Below are 16,091 nucleotides of genomic sequence, written 5' to 3' on the forward strand. Positions count from 1 at the left end.
AAATACTGGGACTTATATTAATTTTTGCTCCAGAAGACGCATTAGAGCTGATTGTCCAGCTAGGTCTTATTTTCGAGGAAACCATGGTAGTAACAAATCCATACTCTTTTCAAAGTTCAAAGGAAAGAGAAGCTGGTATTGGCTTCTGTCAAAGTCAGATCCAACTTTTACAAAGACAGTAACAATCTCAGATCAGAATCAAATAAATTTCAGAACTCGGTTTGAGAGAAAAAAGAAAGGCTTTAGTTAAAATCTTTACAATAAAATAATTATGATTATAAATCTCTTTAGTTAAATATGTACACATTACATGGTATTTTTAAAAAGAATGGAAATGAATAAAGTTTTTCAGGCAAATCTAATGCACAAATATACCATCCTTTAGAGTATAATGTCAGTTTAACATTCTTAAACAGCTGTGTCAGACAATGGCTCTGCTTTGTGCAAAACGTGATAAGTAAAATTAAGAAAAAGTCTGCAAAATTCTTGAGTTCCTGAAGGAAATTACTAAAAAAAAAGTAGTAAAAGAAAACAAGGTTGTACACTCAAGCTTGATTGTATACAGAGGCTAGAATGACCAGCACTAATACAACCCCCATATCTGCTAAATAAGTCCTTGGGTAGCTTTAGTTGGAAGTTAAAAGTTGAAGTCTTAACAATTGTGCTTTTATGCAGCCACATGGCCAATAAGGTAGATGTTGTCATAAAGGTGCCCTACAAAATCTTCACTAATGTTTTGAGCAGCACGACGGGTATTTCGAATAAATTCTCGCTTTGACATTTTATTCTTCACATGAGGGCTAGTGAGGTCAATGGAAAGTAGAATCAAAGAGTAGCACAGTACATAGACAGCATCTGGAAGGAAAAAGAAATACTTCAAAATGTGGTCCCAAACGCATTCTATCAAAATGTTCAGAATTTCAAAATACCAAGATTACATCATAACTAAATGTAGGATGACCAATTCATCCTAGTTTGCCTGGGCCTTTCCAAGCTTCAGCATTGAAAATTCTGTGTCCTGGGAAACTCCCTAGTCTGGGCAAACAGGGATGGTTGGTCACCCTAACTGTACACCAGTTCAGTGAGCATTTTCTTCAATTCAAAAGAACGTTAGTTCAGCATTGTATAGTGAAAACTAAATTTTAAAATTTCATAATTGGCTTTATTTTCATCTTGCTTTCAAATGTGATATTTCCATTCAACTCCCCATAAAAACCATCTGTACTGTCAGTATATTTATCTTCCCATTAAAAAGTCATATTTATTCACATGTGATTTTTCAAAACCCTAATTTAATTTGAAACCATCTTTAATGACAAAGAAAATGTATTAACTTGGTACTAGAAAATAAAATGTAAACTCCTAAGATTATTAAATCAATATTGTTTGAGGTATTTATTTTAAGGGTCTGTGGAATTTATATACTAATCTCCAAAGCAAATCGCTAGGGAAAAAAATTGCCAAAGCTGAGCATCATGTGACAACAAAAATATTTCTTCTTAAAATTTTCTCTGGGGGTGGCCAGATGGCTCAGTTGGTTAGAGTGCCAGCTCTTAACAACAATGTTGCAGGTTCAATTCCCGCATGGGATGGTGGGCTGGGCCTCCCCTGCAACTAAGATTGAAAATGGTGATTGGACTTGGAATTGAGTTGCGCCCTCAAACTGGATTGAAGGACAACTTGGAGCTGATGGGCCTGGAAAAGCACACTGTTCCCCAATTAAAAAAAAAAAAAAAAAATCTTCTCTGGGCCTAAGGTCCACAAGTTTAGTACCTGTGCTTCTTCTATGAAATTTATTGTTTCAGGTCTTATGTTTAGATCTTTGATCCATTTTGAGTTAATTTTGGTACACGGTGACAGATAGCAGTCTAGTTTCATTCTTTTGCATGTGCCTTTCCAATTTTCCCAGCACCATTTATCGAAGAGGCTTTTTTTTTTTCCATTGTATGTTTTTGTCTTCATTGTTGAATTATCTGCATATATATATATGGGTTTATTTCTGGGTTCTCAATTTTATTCCATTGGTCTCTGTGTCTATTTTCTGCCAATATCATCCTGTTTTGACTATCATTGCTTTGTAATATAAACTGAAGTCAGGGAGTATAACATCTCCAGCCTTGTTCTTTTTTCTTAGAATTGCTTTGGCTATTCAGGGTCTTTTGTGATTCCATAAAAATATGATTTTTTTTTGTTCTATTTCTTAAAAAATATGCCATTTGGATTTTGATGGGGATTGCATTAAATCTGTATTTTTGCTTTGGGTAATATGGCCATTTTAACTATGTTGATTCTTCAAATCCATGAACATGGAATATCTTTTCATTTCTTTGTATCTTCTTCAATTTCTTTTAATAATGTCTTGTAGGATTAGAATAGCTATTAACAAGACAAATAATAACAAGTGTTAGAGACGCTATTGAGAAAAAAGAACCCTCATATACTGCTGGTGGGAATGTACATTGGTATAGCCACTAGGAAAAACAGTATTGAGGTTCCTCAAAAAATTGAGAATAGAATTACCATATGACCCATAAATCCTTTTTCTGGGTATCTCCCCAAAAAATCTGAAAACATTTATCTGTAAAGATTTATGTACCCCTATGTTCATTGCAGCATTATTCTTGGTGGCCCTGACATGGACACAACCAAAGTGTCCTTTGATAGAGGATTGGATAAAGAAGATGTGGTACATGTATACAATGGAGTATTATTCAGCCATACAAAAAAGATGAAATACTGCCATTTGTGACAACGTAGCTGGATCTTAAGATTATTATGCTAAGTGAAGTAAGTCAGAAAAACTTGAGAACTATATGACTTCACTTATATAAAACTGAAAACAACAAACAAACAAGACAGATAAACAAAGAAACAAACAATCACAGATACAAACAACAGTTTAGTGATTAATAGAGGGTAGAGGGGCGGGTGGTAGAAGAGGGTAAAGGGGATTAAATATATGGTGATAGAAGGAGAACTGACTCTGGGTGGTGAACACATAGTGCAATATATAGATGATGTATTACAAAACTATATAATTTTCCTAACCAATGTCACCCCAATACATTTAATTAAAAATTGTCTTTATATATATATGTATATGTGTGTGTGTATATATATGTATGTATGTATGTTCAGGGCAAAAGTTGATGTTTACTATTAAAATAGTAACAAAACTCAACATACTTGCTACTACTACTTGCTACAATTGCTTGTCACTACTGCGGTGTCTATATTTCAGAATCCTGCCATCTTGATAAACCTAATTAAACATTATGTCTTGTAAAAGCATGTTCAACAAATTTTGTATGATAGGTAAATGTTTTGTAATCTCTGCTTAGTAAAATAAACACAATAAAATTTTTGATATGAAAGGATAAAGCCATACCACATGAAAAAATATGCAGCTTAGACTGTATTACATACACAAACACAGATATACACAAACAATGAGCACTAGTTGTATTACCGTGTTTCCCTGAAAATAAGACATAGCCAGATAATCAGCTCTGTTGCGTCTTTTGGAGCAAAAATTAATATAAGACCCAGTCTTATTTTACTACAATATAAGACCAGGTCTTATAATATAATAATATAATATAATATAATATAATATAATATAATATAATATAATATAATAAGACCAGGTCTTATATTAATTTTTGCTCCAAAAGACACATTAGAGCTGATTGTCCAGCTAGGTTATAGTTTTCGGGGAAACAGAGTAAAACACATTTTAGTAGAAAAATTCTAGGTGTTACTTATGCAATATATGGATTATTAAAAGCTTTAAAAATAATTTCTCAAGTTTTTAGCTAGATTAGGAAAACTATCCAACACTCAAACAAGAATAATTTTTAAAAATTTATGGAGCTAAGTCTAACTTTCCTCCTAATACAATATATTTACCATATATAAATGATAGCTATGATAACTAAAGTAGTCACTGCTACTAGCAGTTAAACAAGTATTTGTAATTTTTCCTCATGGTGAGGAAATATCTTATAAACTACTATTTTTACCTAGAAGTAGAAGTGGCAAAAGGAAATATGGAATTCATTACATATATTCTTACCAGGACTAAGGCCAAGTTCTCTCATTAAATCAGGGTTACAAGCACAGAATCTATGTGAAAACTTTGTTATAAGAGTTTCAAGATACTCCCCACGCTCTTCAGGGGCATGGATATGACGAAAAAATTCTCTCAGTGCATTAGGCAAGAATTGATTTCTAAAATTATGCAGTGTTACAAGGTCATCCAAGACATCTCTCCTATTAGAAAAAGAAAAAGATACAGTATTAGTTGACTTTTCTCTATTAATTGTAATTTTTTGGATGAAAATGCTTTATTATTGATTACCAAATCAGCTAATAAAGTATATACAATTCTCAAAATTAAAAAAAATCTAAGTATGATTACGTAAGGAATTAAACAATTTAAAAATATTTCATGAGTAGGATAACAAAACAAGATGAAACTAGTAATTCTAATTATAAAATGAAAATAATGAATTTTTCAGTATAAAAAAGGGCACCTTCTTTTCAAATGTCTTGGCTAAATAAATCCAAATAAGAAACAGAGCTCTTTTTTTTTTTAATTATGAAAATGAGAGTCTTCACTTTCCATACGAATCCACATCACCAGAGTACCAACTGTTTATACAGACTTTGAAAATTATCTACATATACTGTATATTGTTCTAGAATTTTCTTTTGCTTATTTCACATAGTATATTGTGAACAGCTTTCTATGTCGTTACACATAGCCCTAACTCATTTTTTTAATGGCTCCACAGTAGCCCATCTTATGGATATAATAATTCTAATGATATACATTTAGGTTATTTATAATTATATAAATATTTATGCACATATATGTGGATATATATATACAATCAACAGCATTCTAACAAATGGTCATAATTTGTTATAAATGCTTCAATCCTTACTAAACTAAACCATGATTATATGATTATAATCTTTAATTTCTACCAGTTGCTTACAGAAGACATAGGTAAACTGCAGCTAGTGGAGCAAATATGGCCCACTGCTTGTTCTTGTAAATAAAGTTTTATTAGAACACAGACATGCTAATTTGTTTATGACTATCTATGTCTGCTTGAATGACACAATGGCAGAGTTATTAATAGCTGTGAAAGAGAGCATATGGCGTGTAAAACCTAAAATATTTACAAAAAGATGTGGTCCTTTACAGAAAAACTGCTGATCCCTAGGTACCTAGCATTTAAAGATAAAAAGAGTTAACGATACCATCTTTATGTAAGATATTTCTTTGAATAACCAGTATGTTACACTGTAAACTCCTTAAAGACAGGGATTATGTTTTAATCAACTGCATACTCCTACTCTCTAGCAAAATTCCTAGAATATAACGAACACAGATTGTGGTTGAAAAATCCTGAGAAATAAGAAAGACTGAAAATTACAATAAAAAGGCAAAGACATTTTTGAGCCATTCATTAGATAAGTATGAAAGCAATAATTTAAAAAATGGTAGTTCAGTATATCACATCAAAATGTTGTCCCAATACTTTTATGTACATTGATAATCACAATTAAAGACTACAAATGAATGGCTATCAAGTCAGAACAGCATACGAGACATCATTTCTATCTGTGTAAAACATACTATTAAATGACGCATTTCTAGGATTTTCAAAGTTGTACATGACACTTCTGTGTAATATCTATATGCAAATATATCTATATGCAAATATCTCCAGGATTTGTGAGTTTATAATTACAATTTGTCTATTTGATTTTTATATGGAAAATTTCAGAATTCCGAACTTTTAGTTACCCAAACACTTAGAGTTTGTGGCTAGTTATTACGAAAAAGTGCTGCAGCTTCCTCAAAAAGATATGGTTTTAGTTTGCTATTACAAAGATGTTGGGCTTCCATTTTGCATGGGCTTTTTTTAAACTTCTATAATAGTAACTTCATTACCAGCAAATTAAAGCTCACAAAAAAAGATTTGTAAATACAGGAATTCTTTCCCTGTCTTTACTCAATTTTGCAACTAGATTAAGTGCTATGTAGTATAGTTTTTAAAGTAAAAATTATGTCATTAAAGGCATTACTTAACTAATTTCTAATGAACACTAATTTTTTTTTACCTTTCATCAAGATAGATTCTTAGTTTTTTCCAATTTAGTGTTCTTGTACAGAAGATAAACTTTGCTATTTCCTTTGGTGAATCATCTAGGATACCTTTGGACATAAAGTAGTTCACTCCCTAAGACAGAAAGACAAATCTCATAAATAAAAAAAGTTTTTATTTATAAATTTAACAATTAGGCAACAGAAGAGCAATAGCCATAAATTCTTTCCAGCATTAATAGACTTTTTATAGCTTTAACATGCAAAATACAAGCTAGAACTTGAACTGAAACTATTATTTGTAGTTGACAGTTTACATGCAATGAAAAGTAGGAAATTCAAAGTTAAGACTCCTAAAGAAGTCTAATTCAATTTTCTAGCTCGTGTCAGTTAAAACTAACTATACAGAAATATAGCCTAATGGGGGAGTCACGGGTAGAAAGAGGAGGGAGAAACTATATAGACATTAAAATAAGCCTTATAACAAATATTGCTGATACCTAACAGAAACATGATATCTTAAAGCTCAGATACACATTCTAATACACTTTTCAAGGAAACAAGTTCTTGAAAAAAAAAAAAGATTTTCCAAATGAAAGACTAACAACTTTATTCTGGAAAAAAAAAGAAAACTAAATTATTTAACTTAAAGTGGGCACACTTCCTAGCCAGTTTATGGGTTGTACATACTCTGGCTTTAAGCGTTGCTATATTCTACAAGAATTTAGCTCCAATACACACTGAAGCAAAACATGAGACAAAACAATTTCAATGTTTTTCATAGGATTTATCTTTGAATTTCCTTTTTTCTGCATGCAAAGTTTTCCAGAGAAGCACTACCCATAAATTTGTACCTAATTTAGATTTAAATCAACAACAAAAAATCAACAAAAAAATCAAACACTGAAACCAATGTTTTCTCATGTATATGAAGGTCACATTCAAATAAGTGCCTTATGTGTATTTGAATGTGCAGTTATTGAAATAAAGGGCAGGTGTGTTTATTTCAACTCACAGTTATCCAGATAAATGCATTCCCAGGAATGCTTATGTCTGGATAATAGCACACTGTGTGCAGTTAATTGGTAGAGAAAATGACGTATTATATACACCCAACAAACTGTTTTCACACATAAATTCCTTCGGCATTTCTTCCCTTTACAAACACTTACATAGTACTCAGAAATATTGCACACATTAAGTATTCAAAAAGTTGTGAGAATTTTTATAAAAGACTGTTAAAACTCTCATAAAATTTTAATATTAAAAAATTTTTTAAAGCAATTTGGTACCATGAGGTAATGCTTTTGAAAGGTTATAATTATCTGTAAGTTATATTTCAAAGATAAGATATTTCACAGAAAACTAATTGTATGAGCCATGAGGCTAACATCCTAATAGCAATGTTATCAAATTCTCATGTGAATTTTAATAGTACAAAACCAATCCTAAAGCACTGATTTTAAAAATGTATATAAAGAGGAACAGAATGTGATATCATGAAACTTTCTTGTCAACTCAATTGTAAGCTGTATTTCAGATTGCATCCTGGATATAAGTCTAGAAAATGTAATATGATCAAGATGGAAAGCCAAAGAATTTGGAATGAGACTCTCAGCCATTGTCTGAGGGGGGCAGGAACTAGAGATATAGGAATGCTTGTTCCATCCTTTCCTCCATTTGTTTGAATAATCGAGAGTTGACTGTATATTTAGTTGGTCTACTGAACAAAAATTAAGTCAGGTTTGATTTTTTCTAAAATTCTTGCCTTTAAAAATATAATAATATATCAGAAGAATGTCCAGTGCTTAATTTTAATCTAAGTGATTCAAAGACAAAGGGGTGTCACTTAAATATTATTTAATAGGTTCTTTATTCATACCTATTTATAAATCAATATTTAAGAGATGTAATCTAATCTACTTTTAAAAAATTACATACTATAAAAACCACTAATATTATACATTAAATAGTATATAATCTCTAATTACATGATATATGCCATTTTAGTATCATTTGATGCTCCTGGTTATAAATTAACATTGATATTTGTATCATGTAAGCATCATAAAAGTATACTGTTGGTCATTCTCTTTTTAATGGAATACATGTTTTGAGAATTTAGTATCTAACCTAACTTGTCCAGGCTGGACCATGTGAAAAGCAATGGAAATGCAAAGGAAGTAAGCTATTCTAAAAACATGAAAAAAACCTCATACACTACATTTAAGAAAACAAGAACAGTTGTTAATATGCTGGCTATCAAGCCAAGGGATAATCAAAGTGAAAAACAAAGATAACCGATGTTTCTGGCTTAGATGCAGAAAGAAATGACTGACAGAAAAAAAAAACAAATTATAGAAAAAACCCACAGTTTATAGAGGTTATGTATTGATTTGTAGGAAACAGCAATGTGTTTCATCTTAGAAATATCAAATTTCAGGTGATGATAGCTACAATTTGAAAGGCACAGTAGGCAGTTGGCGATGTAATCAGATAAAAAGAAAAAAGTGAGGGTTAAGGATCTTGAATAAGAATCAATCAGTAAGGGAACAGATAATGAAGAGGACAGGCATAGAATATAGCCCCCAGAGACTAGGAGCCTTTGAAATTTACAGAAAAGCAGACAATGCAATTACGTAGTATAGTTGAAGGGGCATAATTTTCAGGAGATGGAGCAAATCATGGTTCTGTCTCTTCCTGATTATCTGAACATAAACAATTTACTCAACATTTTTAAGCCTTAATATCCTAATCAGTAAAAATTTTAGAAGGCTATTGTGAAGATATGAACGTGCCTAGCATACAACATGGCTAGTTTCCTTTATCTTTTAGCTAGCTCAAGGAGACAAAAATGGGAAAAGAGGGCACTGGATGTGATGATTGAGAGAAAAAAAAGTAGTGACTTTCCAGAGGTCTCTTTCCAGAGAGTCAGGGGGACTCACAAGTCCAAGCAGAAAGCTAAGGAAGGAGCTCGAGGTAAGGAAACTGAGTATAGACTACTCAACTGAAAAATGTATTAGTACCAAGGAGGAAAAAAAATGGCAATATTAAAGGGCAAAAAGATGAGTTTTTTTCAAGATAATTTTGACCTGTGCGTGTCAGAAAACAAAAGAAAGAACATCAATGGAAAGAGAAAAAGACTGAAGTGCAAGAGAAAGAGGAGATAATATAAGCAGCAAGGCAGAGAAAAGGGGAGCAAGGAAAAGGATAGAAAATACAGGTGAGTTTATAATGCTTTCTAAGCCTGGAGGACAGGCTTAGAAATGGTTCATACAGGCATATTAAGAAAGTGATAAAAGTAGAAAGCAGAGTGCACGTTGGCTTTCTCCTTAGGGAGAACAAACCATCTAGAGAGTTGGAAAAGAGAGAAAAAGGGTGGAGCTACAAAGAAAATGGTAAAGATTTCTATCTTTCACAAGGAATCCACGGGGAATAAACAAAACGAGTGCCAAACAGCAATGAGAACCCAGGTGAAGTTAATGTGAATTCATCCCATTTCAGGTTAAGGTTTTCCTTAACAGAACGATGTTTTCAGTGATTCAAGAAAAAAAAAAAAAAAAGAATAAATTTTGTAAAGCACTCTCCACAGAGTATGCCACTGAAATTTGTTATGCAAACGACAGCACCAAGATTTATACAATCAAATAAGAGTGGTGAGCTGTTCTGATATAATTTATTTCGGTGGCAAACACACATAATTCAAGAAAACATAAACAAATGGTGAAAACCAGTATTAAAAAGGAATTTAGAATGAAGAAAAGGATGTGTTGGAGACAATCACCTATATAATGCATCTGTTTACTAATTCCTGTAAGAATGGCTCTTTCCATATAATTCATGTTTTACAATATAGTTCCTTTGTTTTCTTCTATTACATAAAACCCATGTTTTCCTCTCCTCTTTTAACAAAGCTTGTTTAAAAAGAAATCAAACCACTCTTATCCACAGTGTGCCTCAAAAGCAAAATCTACCATATATATATTTGGGAACAGAGTGAACTCTAGAAAACTAGGCATGCAAAGCCAAATGGAAAAGCAAGGAATTTTGCTGTGAACCTAAAAGTACTCTAAGAAAAATTTAAAAATTAATTAAAAAAAAAAAGTACTGACTGTTGGTCAGTCGGTATTCAAAGTACTGGCTATTGACACAGTCACTTGGCAGAAATACTGTGTTAACACTTGGTGGATAAAAGAAATCACTAATAAAACAAAACTGTGACATACTACGTTGTACCCTTCAATTGTTTTCCTAAAGAACAGCTTAGGAAATAAATTTAGTAATGATTTTGATGTAGCTAGTCTTGTTCAAATTTTCCATTGTATACAATGAAAAACTACAGTAGTGCCTACTATTTTTCAGGTAATAAACCTGTTTATACTAGCACTATGTTATAGAAAGCAAATTGTATGTACACTGTATGTAATTTTCTTTTCAAAAGGAAAATTGAAGACTTTTAAAATAACTTTAAATTTTAATATTTATAAAACAAAACAGTTCAATCTGTATTTCTAATTTTTCTTTCAATATAAGACTAATATATTAATATTCAAGCATACATTTTAGCTACAGTGAAATGAACAATTGAAATGTAACAAGTTTACACAAAAGTAATGTAAAAATTAGGATAACAATGTTATGAAAACTTGTACTTCCTTAATTATTTCTAATAAATAATTAACACATCAGAAGACAGCCCTCCACAGATCACATGGGAGTATTCCCATTGTCTTGTTTGAAAATAACAGCATTAATTCTTAATATAACTGCTGACATAATTTCTTTTTATAGTGTTTTCAGAATTGCAATGAAAAATTTTAAATCTATTAATTTTTATTCAGTCCAACAGTTTTCATTCTCCCTATTTAATCACAGAACATGTGCTCTATAGTTAAAGAAAAAAACCACATAGAACTTGAATAGGTGTAATTTATCTAGGGACATGTATTCAGCAAATAAAAATCAACACCTTGTTTTTCAGCTGAAGTGAAACAAATGTAGGTTTCAAAATGGTTAAGTTTAAGACTAGGTATCTATTATGTATCCTGTCATTCCATTTCATTCTACCCACTAACTTTTGCGATGTTTTCTCCCTTCTTTAAGTTTCCATGCCACTTTTCTACGTGTAACACTAACTTTATCACATACGCACATTTCAGCAATGTCACACAATGCTTTTATTCATGGTAATTGAAGCTACTCGTGCATATAATTGTTATTCCCAACCTAGTCACTATATTCAAAGATAATAATAAAAACTATACCCAGATCTTTAAAGTTTTCCTATGTAGAAATATTATTTTATACGAGTAATAAATAGTGTTTTCCTTTTATTGAGGTAGCCATAACTAGTCTGCTCATTGGAAGACTCTATGTGACTTATAACTCAGAGGAAACAGGGGTAATGAAAATTGGGAAAGAAATGTGAAGGTATTTTTGGTGTCAGTTTGAAATCTGAAATATAGGTTTAAGTCTTGTGTCTCCTCTAGGAAGAACAGAAAGCACACATGGTCCATACTTATGTGGGAAAAGTGACAACTGTGAAGAGAAGGGAGTGTGCCAATATCCAGGGGCCAGTTCCCTCTGACACAGTTACTGAAATTGGTCAGATCATCACATATTTTCTGGAGGATAGTGAAGAGTCATACTGTTCAGTTTTGAGTACGGAATATGGAATGAAATTAGTTTATTTATGTACCTTGTTTGAATTGACAAGGATTTCAACTTTCAAGAGCAATTTATGAACTTTTCAGTATATTAAGTGTACAATGCTCAGGAATTGCTGAAAACAGTCACATATACACTCTAAATTATTTGTAGCCAGAAAATGTCAATAGGAATCCCACATAAAGGAGGGATAGTTCAAAGAAAATAGAAAGAAAAATGGAAAATCCCCTCGAATGGAATCTAGGGAAAATGGTAGAGAGGTGTAGGACAGATCGTTCTATTTCTTTTTCATGGGTGAGAAAGCAATATTAGACAAAACAATATGAACCTCAGTATCTAAGATTTTAGATAATAAAAAGTCCCTATTAATTAATTCTAACAGTCCCCAAAAGGGGCACATCTATGACTGGCATAGGGCAATATAAGATGATAAATATGAACGTACTTCCTAATTGATAAATTACTACTAATAATTAAATACAGCAATCATTATTGTAATTATTATTGACAAAGCTGCTAGTAGCTGAGGTAAGCTTCTTAAAAAAAAGTCCCTTCTATCTCTAACATGTCTGTAAATTAGAAAAAGAAAGCATTCTATCAAAATATGGAGTTAATACTCCATTAGGTTAAGGTATGATTACTAACAATTGAAATTAATGAGAAAGTGATACGTTTGAAAACCAGTATTAGCTAATTTAGAATTGCTGCTTATAAAAATCAGACATAAAAATTGCGTTTGCAATGCATGTGTATATATAACTATTTAAATAACTAATGCTACTTCAAGTTTTATCATATTACCCAGATTCTAATATGCACATTGATAAATATATTTTAACAACTCTAAAACAATTTTGAAATAAACACTTCAAAAAAGACCCCAAATCTTAATAGCAGACAAGCAGAGAAGCAAGTTGGGATTTAAATGGTAGTTTCACTGCCAGCACGTATGTATATCTATTCATGTAATTAAAATATCTGTCCATCCTACCACCATTTCAGCCAAGACACATGTTTAATTTGAACATAATTTTGGACACCTAATGATGGCTTAAAACGTTTTTAAAAAGATTAAGCTACGCAGCACCACTGAGACAAAAAGTTACTGTCTATGCAGAAGATTGTTCATCACAGGCCAGGAAATGAAAGGCAAAGAGTATCACCATCTAAAGTAGATGTTGGTGTGACAATACATACGAGTACTTCCTGAAGGATCATTACTCAGGTGTCTAATATTTATCTACTCGAATCCAAAAGTTCCAGGAGAGAAAGAACCGCAAAGCCTAGAGCAGTGTCTGGCTCTTGGCAGTAAAAGTTCTTGCAGTTGACCTCTAGTATAAATTTAAAGCTACATTTTGGTGAGCACTTAGAAGCACTAAACATATTATTTCATTTAATCTTCACAACACCAAAATGATAATAGGTACTATTATTTACACCTTTTATAGATGGGGAAACTGAAGAATAGACAGTTTAAATCATTTGCTAAAGGTCAAAGTCATACAACTAGTAAGTAGAGAGATACTTAATAAATATTTGTTGGGGCGGTTGAATGGCTCAGTTGGTTAGAGCGCGAGCTCTTAACAACAAGGTTGCTGGTTCAATTTCCGCATGGGATGGTGGGCGGCACCACCCGCAACTAGATTGAAGGACAACGACTTGACTTGGAGCTGATGGGTCCTGGAAAAAACATACTGTTACCCAATAAAATTAAAAATATATATATTTGTTGAAGGGTTTATCTGTACAAAAGCGCCAGCTGACTTTCAAGAGAACCTTAAACTTTTAAGAGTTATATAATTCAGCTACAGGGGGAAAAAAGATAGATAATCACATAATAAAAACTTATGAGTTGGACCAAACCTCAAGTATACTGAGAACTACCTCAAATTATAAACTCTCAAAGGTCAGAGTCACCAGTCCAAATAATAAAAACCAACATGGCATTATGATGCTAGATTTAACTGCTAATGGCCAAAATTGGTTCACAAAGATCTTAAGACTTTGATTATAAAGAAGGCATCTCTAAATGATATGAAAGAAGAAAATTATATAATCATGGATAAATCATGGTTTAAAATGTGCATTTAATGTAGTGTTTCCTTCATACTCCCATATTTCAAAAGCTGCAATTAAGTTGATGGATACTGTACAATCGATGACTTTTAAGAATTGAGAAAATGTTGTCTTTTAGGTTTTTTATAAAACACTTATATTTTGAAGTGACACCTATTGTGACATTGGTAGTGGCAACTGCTAAATTCAGGAGAGACACGTAGGAGAGACAACTACCTTGGAAATTAAAGTTGAGAACTTAAATCTAGAAGTGATGCCCAATTTCACTGAGACTGGCTACAGCAGATAAGGAAGAACAGTTTAGAGGCGTCAAGGTGGTCAGATAGGGAAGGATAAGGACACAAGAGGCAACCCGACTTTTCTTTGGAATGTTCTTAAAATATTAATACAATATTAAAAAGTCTTTTGTTACATTTATCTACATTGGTAACAAAAGTCAAACAAAGAAGGGAATAATCTTGCTCATTTTAGCACTTCAGTTTTAAATTTGTAGTATGAGTGTTGTGGTGCTAAAATATCCTAATTAAAATATTCTAATTTTATTTTTTCCTCTAGTTCAAAGTCCTAGATCGCTACATTGTCCATGAATTTCAGTTTAGTTTAACCCAGTTTACACCAAACGAGGTAACAAATTAGTATCTCCCATGGCATACTGAGGAAAACCAAAGCAAAATCTGTGAGGTGATTTCACTGATGAATAAATTATGGAGTACTCTACGCCTGAATATTTTTTTCAGTTAGACTAAGACTAGAAAAGGGCCTGGGAAGTCTGATTTTTTTCGAAGCTTCTAAAAGTTTTACTCTGAGTTTACAAACATCCTTCTGTGGACTGATTCTAAACTACATGCTAGAATGACTCTTGGAGACTAGAGCAGGGAGTGAGAGTGGCCATGATATAGTATGGTCTGGGCAGAGCGTAAAATAAAAGTAAATAAAATAAAGCTTTATCCTAATAGACACAGGATAAAATTGCTTTCTTAACCATAAAATCAACACAGGATGTTTTTAAAAAAGGTAGATGGATAGATACACACATACATACCCATACACAACACCACGTTGCTCTCAAAAACAGTGAATGGCCTCCAGTGTAGTATGATTTGACTAGTTGCAACCAGATTGAAGGGATTAATTTATTTAGTCAGAGGATAATATGTGGTGTCTGAGGGGCATAGTTTTGCACTTTGACTCTAATAGTGATCAAAAGGAAGGTACTTTACCAATGACCTTGAGCATTTTAGCTCTTTTGTGATAAACGATTCTTAAAGAGGAGGAGCTGTATCTGGTGAGGGACTCCTCTCATTGTCAACTAGCTCCTTTTGCTCTGATTAAATTCTTGTCAGCAAATCTGGGAATAAAGTTAATTAGTCTGCTAATGAGAAACAGCAATGTTTATTTTTTTCAATATTTATTTATGTATTAAATGTATTGGGGTGACATCAGTTAGTAAAATTATATAGGTTTCAAGTGCACACCTCCACAACACATCATCCATACAAGCAATGCTTATTTTTATAAAAATAATGTGCTCAGGATTACGTATCAAACGCCTATGAGTTTGGGTAATAGCAATAATACTGATGATGATGATACAGCATTAGGGTGTGTTTGACTGCAAACAATAGAAATCCCAATTCAAACAAAAGTAAAGGGATTTATCACTTTGTGTAATAAGAAGTTCCAAACTAATATGGCTCCAGGGTTGTTAGGCTCACATATGGTATCACGGACCCAATTCTTTCTTTCCAATGTGCCATTATCAGTATGTGTTAACATCCTCATGGCAACAGGTGTTCCTGTCATCACATCCTAATAAACCAATACCCAGAAGCATGCACACACACACACACACACACACACACACACACAAATACTACTTCCCTTTCTCTCTTTTTAAAGCCTGAAAAATCTTTCTCTACACAATCTCCTCCAATTTCACAGGTCAGAACTGGATTACACGGATGTCACGAAAGCCAAGGGGAATAGAATTAACATTATTAGCTTGGAATAATCTATATTCAACTCTTGAGGCTGGAAATGGAATTAGCCTCTCAGCTGGTTTATAGTGAGGCGTCTAAGGGATGGGATTTAAATATTGCCTATACAGGGCTACTGCGATTTTTTTTTTTAGAAATTACTTTTACCATAGGATATAGTGGTATTAGAAGTAACTCTAAGACATCTCCTGAGTTTCACCTATATCCTTTTATTTTTCCCCACTGTGTGG

The 16,091-nt window shown here is 32.4% G+C and overlaps 1 protein-coding gene across 1 annotated transcript in view; it reads right to left on the minus strand.

Moving 5' to 3' along the window:
- Positions 1-220: 220 nt before the first annotated feature.
- FBXO8 (F-box protein 8) overlaps positions 221-16,091 on the minus strand; it is a 41,946-nt gene continuing 26,075 nt past the window's right edge. The window contains exons 4-6 of the mRNA XM_019733191.2: positions 6,139-6,257; positions 4,076-4,272; positions 221-855 (exon numbers count right to left, since the gene is read on the minus strand). Coding sequence (XP_019588750.1) covers positions 668-855; positions 4,076-4,272; positions 6,139-6,257 — 504 coding nt within the window. The 3' untranslated portion in view covers positions 221-667. The remainder of the gene's footprint in view (positions 856-4,075; positions 4,273-6,138; positions 6,258-16,091) is intronic.

Source organism: Rhinolophus sinicus, linkage group LG07 (genome assembly GCF_036562045.2).
Source record: "Rhinolophus sinicus isolate RSC01 linkage group LG07, ASM3656204v1, whole genome shotgun sequence".
Taxonomy (NCBI): Eukaryota; Metazoa; Chordata; class Mammalia; order Chiroptera; family Rhinolophidae; genus Rhinolophus; species Rhinolophus sinicus.